The 17,321-nt window shown below is 33.8% G+C and overlaps 2 protein-coding genes across 2 annotated transcripts; one reads left to right on the plus strand and one right to left on the minus strand.

Moving 5' to 3' along the window:
- Positions 1–1,276: 1,276 nt before the first annotated feature.
- Positions 1,277–9,473, minus strand: LOC113452421 (olfactory receptor 6B1-like). The gene is made up of 2 exons (XM_087915939.1): positions 8,566–9,473; positions 1,277–1,319 (listed from the first exon to the last, which is right to left on the minus strand). The coding sequence occupies exons 1-2, from the start codon at positions 9,471–9,473 to the stop codon at positions 1,277–1,279; spliced, it is 951 nt and encodes a 316-aa protein (XP_087772065.1).
- A 6,191-nt stretch (positions 9,474–15,664) lies between these two features.
- Positions 15,665–17,321, plus strand: LOC148124203 (olfactory receptor 10A2-like). Its single transcript, XM_087915940.1, is given in 3 exon segments — positions 15,665–16,356; positions 16,358–16,591; positions 17,303–17,321. Coding segments are annotated over 3 exon segments (945 nt in total).

A 17,321-nucleotide genomic window follows, 5' to 3' on the forward strand; every position in this document is an offset into this window, starting at 1 on the left:
ATATAAATAAATATATTTAACATTCAAATTTAGCAGACAAGGTAGTCTGCTAGGAACACAAGAACATCATGAGGTTAATTGACAGCATACAGAAGAAAAAAGGCGGGGGGAAGGAAACTCCTTCTTTCTACAACAGCAACCAATCATAGCATAGATTGCATGAGCTAGCACTCTCCAACCAATCAACTACAACTGTGTGTTCTGACCCTTTGCACGCTTTAATGTTCCAGCTACTAAATTAAATATCAATTATTTAACATTTGATATTTAATGTAACAACAATTATTCTATTGTATATGACAAAAACTTTCAGGTTATACTTTTATCACTCAATATCATTGTTCAGTTTTAAGCTCCTTAAGATCTCCAATACTGCTATATGTAAATAACATAATAAAGTATGTCCTTGGTAATACATTGGCTTGTATGTGTTTTTTATTCTATTATCCCTATCTAAAACAATTTTCATGCATCCATTAGATTTTTTTTATTCCCAAATTTCAAATATACCTTTTGGCTGAATCACTCAATTCCATGCAGTTTATCCCTCGTTAAGTTCCTTCTGTGCAGAATGTTGCAGGATTTTACTTTCATTAACATGTCAATGACATCCAATTATATATTTTGACCCTAAGATAAAAATGAGGTTGTCAGTATTTTGATTCTGGAGACAGGCTAGTTTGAATGGTGAGTTCATAGGAATTCAGTCCTATGAGGACCAAGTAACTGTCAATGTTTGGACCATCCAGATCTGGAGACATTGATTTTTTGACCTTGGATGGAGTGGCACATCTCATTCAAGGGATCCACACATATTTTTTTTTTTTGGGGGGGGGGGTATCTTCCTGAATTCAAAGTTACTAGTTGATGAGAAGATAGAGGTTGTGACAGGGAAGGCCTTCAAATGAGGTTGGTGACCTTTTGTATCCTTTTTTAGATTGGGAGAGCTGCTTCAGACAGTCACTCAAGTCCTAATCATCTCATGACTACTACAATACACTATATATGAGACTGCCCTTGAAGACTCCCTGAAAACTTCAACTGCTCCAGAAGATGGTGGCACAAGCATTAATGGGTGTACCTCACTGTAAGATCTCTTCTTTTCAAAGTGCAGTGGTTGCCAGCTTGTTACAAGATGCAATTTAAAGTGCTGATTGTTACCTATGAAGCTCTCTATAGCAAAGGTCCTGGTTATTTGAATGAACATGTGTCCTCCATACATCAGCCATCAGATTCAATCCTACAAGGTTGGCATATTCCGTTCAGTTCAACAATGTCATCTATTTGAGTTTCTGGAAGTATGCTTTCTCTCTATCAGTGTTTTCCCTACTGGAATGAGGTATCTCTCATTCCAGGAGGGAAAAGACTGATACAGAGAAAGAGAAACACAGATACAGAGAAAATTCAATAGCCTCGACTTTGCTGTTGTTTAGAAGACCCATGAAAACCTGCCTCTTCATCCAGGATTTGGTGAGAGATAATGAACAATATTGCTTCATTATGGTTGCCAAATTTTAACTTTTAATTTTTGAAAACTCCTAAATACTATTTTTTAAATTATTATTTTCATCCGAATCTTACAGGGTTTCCTCCCTGGCTAAGGAGTTTGTTTATCTGGCAAATGTTATAAACAGTGGGGACTTTATCTGATAGAGTTTCTATTTCTAAACTAGAAAACATTAAATCAAATGCTTGTGTGGGTATCTTCTCAAAATTCTTTTGAGGGTCCTATCCAGAAAAAGTTCAACTTGGAAGGACTGTTACACACAATTAAAAATATTAGATAATATTTTTATTTTGAAATCTCTTTCTTTTCTTTATGTTTCCAGTGTTTTTCTTTCATTTCTATTGAAAGATGTAAAATATTGTAATTAAAAAATAAAAAATATTGTAATTGGTCTTTAAAATAATGTTAAATAGTCATTAAAAATTTCAAAATGGTTTACAATTTTATTTTAATGTATACTGATTTCACCACCGATAGCAATTTGGAGCACTAATTTATACTGGAGAATAGACATGTTGCCCCCTTGTGGTAATTTTCAAGATCAATGAAGTATTAATTTTATTAATAGTTCTCAGCTTATGCCTGTTAGCAATTAACTTGCCTCTCTTTCTTTTATCAGTTATATAGAACAATTATATCAAAGTAGCTTGGTCCAACTCTTTTTTAGGATTTGAAAGTGTTAAATTTACTTTTTTTCCCCAGATACTGTTCATGTGACACTATTTCAATGTTTCAACATATGCAAGCAATTTTACAACATACTAATAAATAGCAATCTAGCATTAGGTTATTTAGCAGTTTTTGCATTTAAGCATTATTTATATCAGAATCTTTAAAACCTTCCACTTGGTCAATATTGCAAATAATGAAATTAGCTATAAATGTGAACTTACTTTATAGAAATAGGATTACTTGTTCTTTTTTGGAGGGAAGGACTTTTTCTGACTAAAACCTTTTTTAATAAAACCCACTTTACTTATAATATAAACTGTATTATGTTAACCAGAAAAAAAACATACATAGCCACTTCAAACACTAACAATGATGAATAGTTTAAATAAGCACCAATGCTTAATTGTTCTTATACGTATTGAGCATATTCATAAAAATGTAACTCAAATCACTAGATGATAAGAAATTAAACTTCATGGAATTGATTCAGCCAAAAGATATTTGAATTTGCTTGGACTTAGGGAATAAAAGGATTCTGAGGAATGCATAGAAATAACAAGGTGGAAAGAGATGGGAGAATACATGCTGACTGAGAATGAATTGGTATTATGATTCCAACAAAAATAGTGATGTTAACCTTTAGAGAAGTTTTGTTATGTGGAAAAAAATCTATTTCAGATTCTCACACTGCTGTCCATAATCAGTTTACTATATTTTCTACTATATTGCATATCACCACACTATAATTTCCTTGACCTGTTGGCCTAAATTGGACATTATTAACAAGATTTCAGAAAGCATCAGGTCCTAGGGTTCAGCTAAATTTTGCATGTTTCAGGTTAAATCTTGACATCAGCAGTCTATCACATAACTTTAGCTGTGCCCCAGGGACTTACACATATAATTCAGACACAAATTTGGAACCAGGCTGCTTCATTATCATCAAGGTCTTTGAGTTTGATCAAATGATAATTAGTCCTCCTGTGTTTGCCTTAAGCCACTAGAGGAATTTGCATCATTTTCCTTCCCAGAGAGAGAAAAAATTTCATCTTTGTAATTACCTATGTTGAACTTTTTAATTATCCACATTGCTGCCTATTAACAAATCCACTAACTACATATGAAGAATCTTATTAGTCTAATTGCCTAAAATTGTCTTGAAAAACCATAACATTTTTTTAATGAACCGGCTTTAGCTGACCAGAAAAAAGCTTTTTCTTCTAATGGAAATTACTGAAGAGTTTTCTAATGAGTTTGAGAACAAACTGACTTTAAACCAATTAATTTCCATGCAAAGATTTGTATGAAGAAGAAATGTAATAAATAAATCTACTAAATGCAATCATATTTCCCTTGTATAACATCAAGTGTTACTATTTATTGAGCAGGGTGAATTATAATAACTATTATTATTCATCCCACTCATCAAATAGTAACATTTGGTATAATTAATAGCTATAGATTTTATTTTATTTTAATTTATATAATAATTATTGTTCACACAAATACACACAAGGAAATGATGAATGCTAAAAAGACTGTTTGTGGATAGTGTCAATCCAGTAATGGGTTCCAGTGGAAATTAAATCTCTACATTTGCATATAGATTATTTTCTGAGATTCATACACATTTCTTTCTCCAGCACTTTACTATAGGACTTTATGCACTGATTATACAACACTAGAATTTTAAGCATCTTCACAGAGGCAATGTCTCTCATGCCTTCCATAGACAAAAGGGGACAAAGTACATCTCAACAACAGTTAAATTGCTTCAGCTAAAGCAGTTGCCCCACTTCTATGCATCCTTATACAACTTGGCTTATACAGAAATTTGTAGGTTTATGAAGCCATTCAATAAAATTTTCTTATGATTTTATTTGGTATTTCCTAATGCATCCCAATATAGTATTCAGGCCTGAAGCTAAGATGAAGCAAAGTATTAAGTTGACTCTAAAAACCTGACTCCTCTGCCTTGTATCAATTATCTCATTGGCACTGTGTTATTATAGAGAACTTTGTAATTTTAGCTTCTATCCTGAATATTTAGGCAGTTAACCCTGGAGAATCAGGGTTAATTGCCTAAATGACATCATTAGTGCCCCTAAATTCTATCACAAAATATTAGTTACCACCTCTCTACTACAAGGTATAACTACAAGTTAACACTAAGCAAATATAGACCGGCCTTTTCTAGAACCTGCTTTGATGCCCTCCTATCAGCTTTACTGGTGAAAGATTCTGCGGGACTCCTCATTTGAGAGACTTTGCTCTTATGGATCCAGTTAGAGTTAGAAACTCTTGTTCATGTCTCAAATGGGCATCTTTTTTTATAATATCCCCAAACATGCTATGATCGACCCAATCATTTACAAATACAGTATATGGACCATATATTTTATGTTGTTGTTATTAGTTGCAAACTCGTGTCCGAGTAATCATGATCCCATGTTCCTCAGGCCTTCCTTTTCCTCTATCTTTTCCTGGAGTCCATTTAAGCTCACACGTACTACTTCAGTGACACCATCCAGCCACCTCATTCTCTGGCACCCTCTTCTTCTATTGCCCTCAATATTTTCTAGCATTAGACTCTTCTCTAGTGAGTCCTTACTTCTTATTAGGTGGACAAAGTTTCATCTTCAGGATCTGGCCTTCTAAAGAGCAGTCAGGATTGATCTCCTCTAGAATTGACCGGTTTGATCACCTTGCAGTCCAAGGGACTTGCAGGAGTCTTCTCCATCACCATAGTTCAAAGACCTCAATTCTTTGGTGCTCAGCCTTCCTTATGGGCCAACTTTCACAGCCATACATTGCAATTGGGAAAACCATAGCACTGACTATATGCACTTTTGTTGGCAGGTTGATGTTTCTGCTTTTTGGTATGATGTCTAGATCATAGCTATATATTTGATAGTTATTTTTTTTTATAGAAAAGCCAGTACCTCAGTCACATATCAGATGGCCAAATATCTTTACCAAGTTATACAAATGTGCAAAACTTTTAATTAGCTATGTTGTTTTATTATCTTATTATTTTTCCTTCCCCAATAACAAATAGTTGGGCTAAATTATTTTTATTGTAAATGGTGATCAAAGACCATAATATAATTGTTATGTCCCCCCCTCATTTCAATAAAGTATCTAAATAATATTGGATGGTATAATGATAATCATCCTTAAGGGGAAAAACACTTTTGTGGTTCTTTCCTTTTTATGAGAAACAATAGTAGCATGCTTCCTATTATCACATACAGGTGCAAACTAAGCAACAGAAGTATTTCTAAACCGCATCTATATTTTAAATATTTGGTCAGTTACATCTCTATTTTCAGCCTTAACTTTTTTTATGTTCTCACAAGATTTATGATTTTCTTTCCTTTTTATTTTTTAATTTGACAATACATCTGGATTTGCACCCATTTTTATAAAGTCTCCAAGACATTCAACATTCTCACACATCAATTTATGTTACCTATTTTTTTTTGTCTGGGTCACATTCATTCCAAATGTTGCATAATTTGTTTTTCTCTCCCCACTCCTTCACCAATTCCTTGTGGTTCTTAAAATGCAACTTTTAGCAATCCATGTTCTGACTTTTGGAGGGTCCACATCATACTTTCTGACATAGATTTAACTCCTTTCACAATTAAATCATTTATGATTGGTGGATCATAAAAGATGTAATGTGCAATGATTATGCAAACTGATGAAATACAGTTACGGGTAGTCAAAACTTACTGATCTATTGTTCAGCAATTATTGATTCAAGACTGAACCAAAAGTTTTACAACCACTCCTAAAAGTTTCCAGAAGCACCTATGATCTTATCTGAACAAAACAGGAAAATTTCTCTAACTATAGCAATCTTATCTCACTGTGACACAAAAGCATTTATGAAAGGGGTTTTATTTTTGTTTTCTGTAAGGATAGGGGGAAATGACAATGATTTGGTCCCTTAGGGACGTTCAAGGATTAGTCTGTGTTTCTTTTAGATCAAGGGTGTCCAACTTTAGCAACCTTAAGATTTGCAGATTTTAATTCTCAGAAATCCCCAGCTAGCGATTTCCCATGCTGGTTGGGGAATTTTGAGTTGAAATCCACAAATCTTAAAGTTGCCCAGATTAGACATCCCTGTTCTAGATGATTGATTCCTGGAAGTCTCAGGAATGATTTTATTGGCTGAAGAATTTGTGAAGATGCAACTTGGAGGACTATTGCCTGTGGAAGATTTCTTTAAAGCATCAAAAGATGCCATCATTACAAATGTAAAAGTCATTTTTCTGAGTCTGAAGTCTATCAAGTCAAGAGCTTGCCAGATGGGAGATGAAAACCTTTGGAAGTTTAAAAAAAATGGAGGTGGGAAGTAACCAACCTATAGTTTATTCCTAAGATCTAGTATTTTGAAGTAGATGTTGAAATTTGGCTCTGAAAATGGATGAAAGTGCAGAAAAAAGGTCTTTCAATTTTCTATATACAAAGTAGACATGCAACAAATGATTATAACTGAAGAGTTATTGCACTTCAGAATATACAATATATACAATATACAATATTAAAACAAATTGATTTATGATCTAATTCTATGCACAGCATGTGTATAGATTAACACAATATTAAAATATGGATAACAAGGTGAGCTAAATTTTTGAAGATGCCTTCCTCCAATATTTGCTAATGCTGCAGAGTTTAACATTGCCCAAATCAGCAATTTCTTAGATAGAAACTAAATGGAATTTATTAAGCAAGCCAGCAAACACACAAAACTTTTTGCAACCCTTACCTGCATCTGTAAATATTTCATATTATTGCTGATACACATTTGGTTGAATTTTGAGAAAATCAAATATATTTTTTAGTTTTAATAGAAGGAACAAATGTAATGGATCTCTGAGACAATTAGAAAACAGTTCAACTATACTTTCAGCTACACTTTCCCACCAACTTTGATCCACCTTTGATAGAAAATTAGCTATGGACTTTTGAGATCTCTGAGAAGGGAAGTACTATAAATACCCAATAATATTTATTTATTATCAAATTTATTATTATAATTAAAATAAGAGTGACAGGCCCAAGATAAGTTTCATAGGGCTAATGGACACTGAATGTACAATATGTAGCATCATGTTGCTTACCTATGATTTCTAGGCATGGGTGAATTTAAATTGTGATTTTAAAAAATGTTATGATGATAGCCATGATCATGTAATGAAAATTCTCCAAAATAAAATTGGTGTGTAGCCAAAATAAAAGTCTTTCTACTGGGAACCAAAGACATTCTTACCAGGTCCTGGGAAGGCGTGGACTGAAACCAATTGGAACTGGGACTGTGACCTGGTTGGACCATGTGATGGACATGTGACCTGGGGGGTGAGGACTTTGGGCTTCGTTTGGGTGGGAAAGCCTCGAGTCTTTCAGAGTTGGGTTTTCACTAGGTGCGCCAATATGACATTCCAGATAAATTCATACTTTAAGGAAACTCCAGACCTTAGAGTTTTGATTGCATTGGGTTTGTTACTTGGAACCCTGACACATTGCTTGGCCTCTTCCATTCAGGCTGTGAGCAAGCAGAAGAAGTTTGCCATGACTACACGGGGTCCTGTTGGAGGGGGCTGTTGAAAGATCTTCAGGCACCAATAACTAAAGTTGCCTTTTTTCATCCTATTTCCAACTACTGTATATTCAGCTAAATATATAGAAATACCTCACTAAAAGTAGAATTTATTAACATCACATAACCTTAATTTTGAAATTGGACTTATATTTTAAAATGGAAAATGTATGTATGAATAGCTATTAAATTGAGATCACTTATTATATTTACTTAAATGCAATTGCTGTAATTATAGTTGCTTGTCCCCAGCATTTCCAAATTTCTGACTTCTTTCTATATGTTCTTATTTTTTATATTTAATTAAAATTATATATGTTTATGATTTAAGACTGACGGTTATAGGTATACAATCTTACAAAAGACATTTGCAAGTGAAATCCAGTTTTTCTCCTATGAATTTTCAACATTTTGTCTACTAAGTAGCAATGGCACTTAGACTTATATACCGCTTTACAGTGATATACAGCCCTCTCTAAGCAGTTTGCAGAGTCAGCATTTTGCCCCCAACAATCTGGGTCCTCATTTTACTGACCTCGGAAGGATGGAAGGTTGAGTCAATCTTGAACTGATGAGACTCAAACTACCAAACTGCAGGCAGCATGTAGTACTGCATTCTAACCTTTGTACTTCCACAGCTCTTTGTATTTTATAGAATACCAATACACATATTAGAAAAATTAATATGTATATTACTTTTGTATGCTGAAATAAATTCCATTAATCATCAGTCTAATGATCAATAATCATTCTCAGGACTTAAGTTGCAAAATATTTTTTCAGTGCTTCCTTGACATCCTGATTCCTTAAACAATAAATGCATGGATTCAGCATGGGCGTAACAATGGTGTACACAACAGACACAAGCTTATTCATGTTAAAAGAATGGATTCTCCTTGGTCTTGCATACATGAAGAGTGTAGCTGAGTAGAAGATAATAACCACTGTGAGGTGGGAGGCACAGGTAGAAAAAGCTTTTCTTTTTCCTTGGTATGTAGGGATATGCAAAACGGCACCTATAATAAATGCATAGGAGCCCATTGTGACAGAGAGTGGAATTAAAAGGATAAGAAGAGCAAATACAAAGTCAACCATTTCAGCCACAGTGCGGTCAGTACAGGAGAGATTAAGTAAAGGGGAAATGTCACAGAAGAAGTGGTTGATGATGTTGGGCCCACAAAAATTTAAACGTGAAATGAAAAAAAATTTGAGCATAGAAATTAGGAAACCAGTGAACCAGGAACCCACTGCTAGCTGCAAGCAAACCTGGGATGTCATGATAACAGGATAGCGCAATGGGTGGCAGATGGCAACATAACGATCATAAGCCATGACAGCCAGCAGGACACATTCAGTGCAGACTAGAGATATGAAGAAATACAGCTGCACCATGCAGCCTGCATAGGAAATGCTTTTATCTGTTGCCAAGAAGTTAATCAGGAGTTTTGGAACAGTCACAGAAATATACCAAGTCTCAAGGAAAGACAAGTGGCTGAGGAAGAGATACATGGGTTTTTGGAGGTGAGTATTTGTCCTGGTGAGGATGATTATCATAGTGTTCTCCACAAGAGTGATGATATAGATACAAAGAAATACTACAAATAATAGTCTCTGAAGTTCTAGAACTGTGGGAAAACCCAGGAGGATAAACATCTGGACCCTGGTTTGGTTGTTCACTTCCATGCCTCATACACCAATCTGCAGGATCAAAGGATAACTGAAACATGATAAATTTACAAGATAAATGAAAACATTTTAGGAAGAGAGCTTTGTAAATATATGGTGGGGGGAAAGCCAGGATATATGAAAAGATGAATGGAAATATTAATATTAATAAATGCAGCAAAAGTTTCTTGCAGTTCTTCATCTCAGTTTGCTAAATATTCAAAATTTGGATAATGCTGTTTCTGGATTCCTGAAAAGGCAATGTTTTACACAATGAAACAATAATCAGTACATAAATTATACAATCAGAAATACTAATTATAATTAAGAAGCCAATTACACTTTTAAATGTGAGGGTATCCTACACTGCCATCCCAACCTGTTACAGTGTCTGCTAACAAACAGTTGCTCAGTTGCAGCTGTCAAATCTATTAATATTTTTTTCATTTTTTGATTGAAAAAATGTTAATTTTAAAATGTGTTTAAAATTTTAAATACAGAATTTCCTTTTGTTGGTGTCATTTATGTTGCTTTTTTAAATAAGAAATCCAGTGTAAAACATGCACACATACACACACACACACACACACACACACACACACACACACACATACACACACACTGGGCTTCTCTGTGAAATGCTTATGGTCAATTGTTTACATTTTTATTCAGGTTTTTGAATAGCTACTTTTCCTCACTCTATCCTACTTCTACAATTACAATTCTGAACTCCTTGGATTAGTAATATACAAAATATTACATATTGTAGCTGCCTTAAGTTATTTATAATAGAACATGGAACAAACATAAGGCAGATAGGAAGGAAGGAAGGAAGAATTTTTTATATTTGAACACTTAATGAACTTCAGAAAAAAATGTGAAAGATTGTGTGTGTCCATATCTTTTTCAACCATCTATATTTATATCACCTCTAATAGCCAAGTTATCTACTATGTAAAATAAAATAAATGTAGCAATAATTATGTAAAAATAAAAATAATTAAGAAAGAGGAAAATGCAAAGATTTAAATTAAATATAAATCATTAGAAGGATGAAAATCAATTAAGTTCTAACATGCAGATATTATATTCTGCTTTGTCAACGTTACAAGGAAAACGTTGAAATTAATCTTACCTTCTTTTCATTCATTTGCATGACATATTTAAGATTAAGCAACAGTTATGTCTTGTTCCCAATCAAATAAACAAAATATAAATCAGGAGGAAAAGTAAATATGCAATATCTAAAATATAATTTATTGGTTTCCCATGAATAATACAAAGTGACTTAAGGAAATAAAAATGTACTAACCATATTAAGAGGAGATGAATTCAGCATACATATATGAATAAATTTCCCTGCCCTAGAATTTACTTTTAAAAATATGATCAGGGAAAGAAAATAAAGTTCATCAGAAATAAGAAAATTGCAAGATTATAACTTTTAAGTTACTTTTAATGCAGTTCTTTTTTTTGCTCAGCAAGATCCTTAATTTATATTTATTCACCCTAGTTCATATGTCAAATGTCTCCTTAGTATAGATATGGTTCGGCATCACAGCATAACACATTTATAAAGATAATTTTTGAACTCTCATCAGAGCCTTTATCCCTCAGAGTTCCTTACTCAATCAGATATCGTTTTACGTAAGTTCTTTATAAAATATTGCATTAAAGTTTGTATTGCTCAATCCTCTTAGTGTGTTATAAAAAGCAGATTAACCGGTGCAAAACAAATTCATTGGCATCCATTCCACAATTATCAGTTAGCTAGTTGATGGCTAGCTTCCTCCTGTTTTTTTTTTCAAGGGTGACATTTATACCCAACCAAGGGTATATCCTCACCATGTTCACTTTATCATAGAAAATGAAAAACTAACCAAGAGGAAAGGGAGAAGGAGAGAGTGACATTAAATGTGGAATTGGGTGTCTACTGAGACACTGTAGAAGCAAGAGTAACTCAATAGGTCTGCTAGGATCAGAGATCATGAAAATCTATCACAATTTTTCTTTATTCCTACCTGGAATTTGGCTTGGGAGCTTAACTTGATGCACAATAGCAATCCTGCTTGAAGCTCGACTTGAGCTTGCCAACTGCTCTGTCCTACAGCTTGATATAACATAAAATATTATCAAGATAAAGCTGTACAATATCCCCATGTGTGGGCAAGAAACTCTGCAGGGAAGAAGAACTAAATGTCCTTTTAATATGTAACATTTTAAAGAGGCAGGGAAAAATTGAGTAAGTCAAAGACCAAGGACTTAGTTTCATGAATAGACCAGCCCTTATAATTGGAAAGCTGAAATTAACCATGTGTAGATAGGACAACTGCAAAAAAACAAAAACAAAACCCAACTATGAAGTGCTATAAAGTCTTGCGCATAGCTTTCATCCAGTTCGTGGGATGTGTCCAATTATAATAAGAACCCCGATAAAACTTTTCAACCTAGTCAGTGTTTAGAATAAATAGCATCCATTTTTTTTTCTTGCATTTAACAGGTCAAATTTACAAGAATCCAGTTTTAGGTAGATTGCCTATAACTGCTCATAGCATCCAGAGTCTTAAAAATAGGAATAAATTTACAGGATAGTATTTTTCAGCAACTCAATTTTCTACCATATTGAGCTTTCTTTCTTAATGTAAAAATTGTCAGGTGAAACAGGAAAACTAGCCATCACTGAGAGTGTTAAGAGTTTGCTTGTGTGTATGAGTGTGTTTCCGTCTCACAGGATTCGTATGATGAGTATATCGGAACATATTACATATTGCCTGAAATGAAGTTCCATTAGCTTCACAAGTAGGAGAAGGAGGGAAATGTTAAAGCAACATTCTAGTGAAGTTAGCTTCATTACTTGTGATCTATATTTCTTCTCTTTCTAGTTAATAAAAACCTACAGTTGGCCAATGGCCAATGCATAAAAATAGTGATTGTGAGAAAGGGTGGTCCCTCCTGCTTTGAAGAAAGGGCTTATTTCCTATCCCTCAAGAAGTCATATGCTGACTCTATCACTTTGGAAATCTATTAGCATTGGTCAACCTGCCCATTGTAGAAGCACTAAATTCAAATGATAGCAGTAAAAATAGGAGAGATTAAAATAAATGATTCACTTTATATGCTTTTCTATATAAGAGAATGCAAAAAGAGAAACATAAATAGATTCTTACTGCAATGACAGCAAACCAAAATTGTGGAGGTTTCCTGCCATAGCAAAGGAGAGAAATCCACAGCTTTTAGCTTTTACATACACTTGCTACAGGAGAATACTTTTTTTTTTTTTCTGATTTGAAGAAAAAATAAAAAATAAAGTTTCCTTGTCAGCTTGTGCAGAGTTCTGGTTTTGAAGGCGTTTGTTACATGGCTCCTCCAATAATTGGAAGAGGAAAAGAAAAAAGAAAAACTTGCTATATATAGATCTCAACCCATCATCCCAATCTATCATTGTTTTACCAAGAATCAGTCATTAGTAATGCAAATTGGAAATGTTGAGGGGCTATGTGCACCAATTTGTTTTTATTCAACTTTGTTGGCAAAGCCATTGAATGCAAGATGTGTTTGAAGGGACTTTAGAAGAGGCCTCACAATGGATTAGGGTTAAATAATTATTAGCTGGGAACAATCTCACAATTATTATGCAACAACAACAGTCAGTCATCAATGGATTTCTGGAATCATTTGGTCTTTACTGTTTTTTGGTAGACCATCATAACTAGTCTAATGTCAAAAGGAATGAGTTCTAAAATTTGGGGATTATAATTGAGAAAAGCTGCTCGTGTCTTTTCAATCTTCTTTGCTTAATCAGCATTCAGACTTATTAGATTGGGGAGAATTCACTAAGAGTAGCTAGAAAATTATCACCATTACTTTCCAGGATCTAATGTCTGAAAGATTTAATTTATTTTACAGGTTCTGTTTGAAATACATTAAAATAGGTATTTATTGAACTTTGGGGGAGATAACTTATTATATAGGTTATATAGATAACCTACAAAGTTTGGCTGTGTTCTTTTTAAAAAATAAAATAGGAATAAAAGCAGAAGCAGAACAAAATGAGAAAATATGGAAGAGAGTGAAAATAGAGTTCTATTTTTTTCTGGACAAGAACAGAATTTTTAAAAATATTCAATACATTTCCTAGATCAATATAGCTGAATTGATATTATGAATCAGATTAGAATAAAATAACTGGAAGATTAATATCTAAAGATTATTACATGCATCTATTAGGCAAATAGTTTTTAATTCCTTGTTACATCACTATTTTTAATAGTTTCAGGAGCAAATTAGACAAAGTAGCACTCCCCCCAAAAAAAAACCTGTTCTCTTAATGAAGAGTCAATACTCAAATATTCTATAAAAGTTTCCCTATTATTTGCAATCTACATAATAGCCATAAGGGTGACCTGGACAAGTCAGTAAACTTGAGCAAATTTCAACAAAACATCAACTCAAAGGAAATTTGTGACAGATACATCTGGTTTCGAATATTAGTATTTTGAACTGAAATATACTAGGACTGTAAGTGGTATTTTGTGACACAGTATGAAAGACAGCTTGACGTTTTCATATTACTGAAAATCATATTGGGCAAAGTAAATAAACAGAAGCTTAACAGTAAACAAACAATAAGAGGAATATATGTAAGTAATTTTGCTGCATAAGGTGGGGGATATCAGCATGTCTATTCTTTCAGTTCTAAGTCAGTTTATTTAAAGATTTTTCTTACTATTATTTGAATGTAGGGTTTGAAAGGTAAAAGTGTGAGACTCCTCCCTCAAATTTTCATCAGAGACTGAAGATTCACCAGTCTTCTAGAAAATGCTTTTGTCTTGTTTTGGCAAACATTTTAAGTGTCTTCATTTGACAGAGTTCTTAATCAGATGAAACACATTTGAGAATACTTACATTAAAAAAAAATTACTTTCATTGTTGTTAATTCAAGCTATTTTCTTCTCTTTTTTTTCTTCCTACAAAGTAGTACTGGAATAATCCTCCATAATTTCATTATCTCACACAAGATCCTCCATACATTTCCACACAAATGTAGAAGTAAATAAGTAATTATGTAAATATATAGGTGATTGATGAGAGTATTATTTTGGTGCAGGCTTTGATAAATAGGAAGCTTTTCTTTCTTTCTCTTCCTTCTTTCCTTCTTTCTCCTGCTCAATAATTTTGTGTTCAAAATTGTTACTTTTATTTTGATCAAAAAGTACCATTTTGAACTGAAAGCCATTTTGAGCAGCATTTGGGAAAAGCTAGAATATAAATATGATAACCAAAGAGAAAGCAGAGGATGTCTCATTATTTCACTACCAATACATTCATACCCCTCCTTCTTCCATATTCCAGTTTTTGAGAAAATATCAACCGGATTTTAACAACAGCCCCATGTCTAAAACATTTGCTGGTAAAAAATGTCTCCAATCTCTCATACAAATCAAATTACTTTTTTCCTCCTTTAGGACCAAATTTATCACATTTTAACTCCCTGATAGTGACATAACTAGATTTTTGCTTTGTAGGTAATACAAGATGCCACCATCAGGAACTGGAGGAAGAACTAGTCAAACACAGTGAAGTGTAAAACCATGCACTTTTTAAAGGACAGACTGCTTTACTTCATAAAATGGTAAGATTTCTTGATTATAAAATGTCACAAGGAATGTAGATTCATTCTGATTCTCTTAAGGGTTTTCTATTTAAGATTTGTTTATTCTTCTTGCTCCTCTACTCTTAATGAGCTATAGGTCAAATAGGAATTTATATTAGTAGCACTTATGTTTAAGTAAGCAAGTCTAGAAAACTAGGTTTAATATTTTGTTTTAATTAACCATACTTTATTGTATATACCATGTTTGACTAGTCCACACAACACATAAAACCTGATTTACAAAATACATTAAAATCAAAGTTCTGTCCAATGTGTCAACCAGTCATGTGGTATTTTTCTTAGCAAGCTTTTATGTGTATAATGTACTGTATATTGTCTTAAATATCAATGAAAGCAATCACTATCCAACTCAATAGCATTTGCAGTATATATTGCAAGTCTACAAACTACAACTTACCCAGAATTCTGTATTATTTTTTCCCTTCATTTGGTTTCTTTAGAAAAACAACTATGATAAATTAGTCACATTAATTGTTCCTGTGGGTTTATAAAATGAGCTTTTCTTTTATTATAGTGTGTTTCCTTTAAGTGCTAGATGTATCTCAACTTGTGTAAACCTATGCTGGCATACTTTCTCATCATAAAAAATACAACAGACAGCTTCCTATTGTTGGGGTTTTCCAGTTTTCCAAGTCTGGAGAGTTTGTTCTTTACCACTTTCTTTACCATCTATTTCTTGATCCTGATTGGGAATGCCTTCATAATTGTCATAACATTGGCTGATCAGACACTCAATAGTCCAATGTATTTCTTCTTGAGAAATTTGTCCTGTCTTGACATTTGCTACACTTCAATCATTATACCTAAGATGCTTGAAAATAGTCTATCTGAAGGTAGAACCATATCATTTATCAATTGTGCTTTTCAAATGAGTCTCTTTCTTATCACAGGTGCAGCAGAATGTTTCCTCCTGGCTGCTGTGGCTTATGACCGCTATGTTGCCATTTGCCAATCCTTGCATTATTCACTCATTATGAACAGCAGATTCTGTTCTGGGCTAGTGGCAGCTTCCTGGCTAGTTGGAATTCCAGTACAACTTTCTCAGACTTTCCTTGTGTTCACTTCTTGTTCCTGTAATTCAAATGAAATCAATCATTTCTTCTGTGACATTCCTGCTTTGTTTAGTCTGGTCTGTGGTGATATAGTTATAAATGAACAGATTGCTTTCTTAGAGGTTATTTTGCTTGCACTGATACCCTTTGCTATGATTTTGATGTCTTATTGCCATTACTATTCTGAAGATACCATCTGTTGAAGGAAGGCACAAAGCCTTCTCAACAAGTTCCTCACGTCTTATGGTAGTTCTGGGATTGTATGATTCTAGAATAATTGTCTATGTTACACCAAAGTCAAGACATCCTTTAAATATAGATAAATATCGGTCACTATTCTATACTGTTCTGTCACCATTGGTAAGCCCTCTTATTTACCCTCCTCAACTGCTTTGCGCAGCACAGCTGAGGTTGAAAAAGCAGGAAAAAAGAGGATTTTCAAATGTTGCACACCCTCACAAAGCATTTGTCAGCTGTCCAAGTGGCACACCTGATTTCTTACAAGCACTGCTGCACATACGCATATTTCGGAGAACCAGCAAATCACTGCACTGGCTGGCCCCACCTCTCCCTGCCCACTCACTCCTTACCTGGCATGCGAGCCATCCAACTTGCCTGGTTTGGTAAATTACTAATTTTCCTTTTTTCCCCCTTGCACACCAGCTGTTCTGGGTAAATGTTGCTTTTTTAATTAAAAAAAATCAATATTTACATACATGGTGTGTTGTGAGTTAATTTTGTGAGTTTGCTTCCAAGCAATTTTATGACTTTACTTGCAAGCAAATTTTATGTGACAGACTTAGGTAGCCAATCAGAGATAGATAGATTTCTAAGTTATTCTGTGAGCAACTCAATCTCCCTGCCTGCTTTGTCTGCTTTTGGGTAAAAGTTGCTCTTTTTTAATAAAAATATCAATATTTACGTAAATATTTATAATATTTACATACAAGCCATGCCCACCCATTCACATGACCACCAAGCCATGCCCACACAACAAGCCACACCTACCCAATCACATGACCACCAAACCACACCCACAGAACCAGTTGTTAAGAAATTTGAATCCCACCGCTGAGATTAGAGTTTCTTTTTTTCAATTCTTGTCTTGCTTTTTGCCCTAGTGACTATCATTCTCTTTAA

This window comes from Pseudonaja textilis, chromosome Z (genome assembly GCF_049901715.1).
Source record: "Pseudonaja textilis isolate UNSWEBS1 chromosome Z, rPseTex1.2, whole genome shotgun sequence".
Lineage (NCBI taxonomy): Eukaryota > Metazoa > Chordata > Lepidosauria > Squamata > Elapidae > Pseudonaja > Pseudonaja textilis.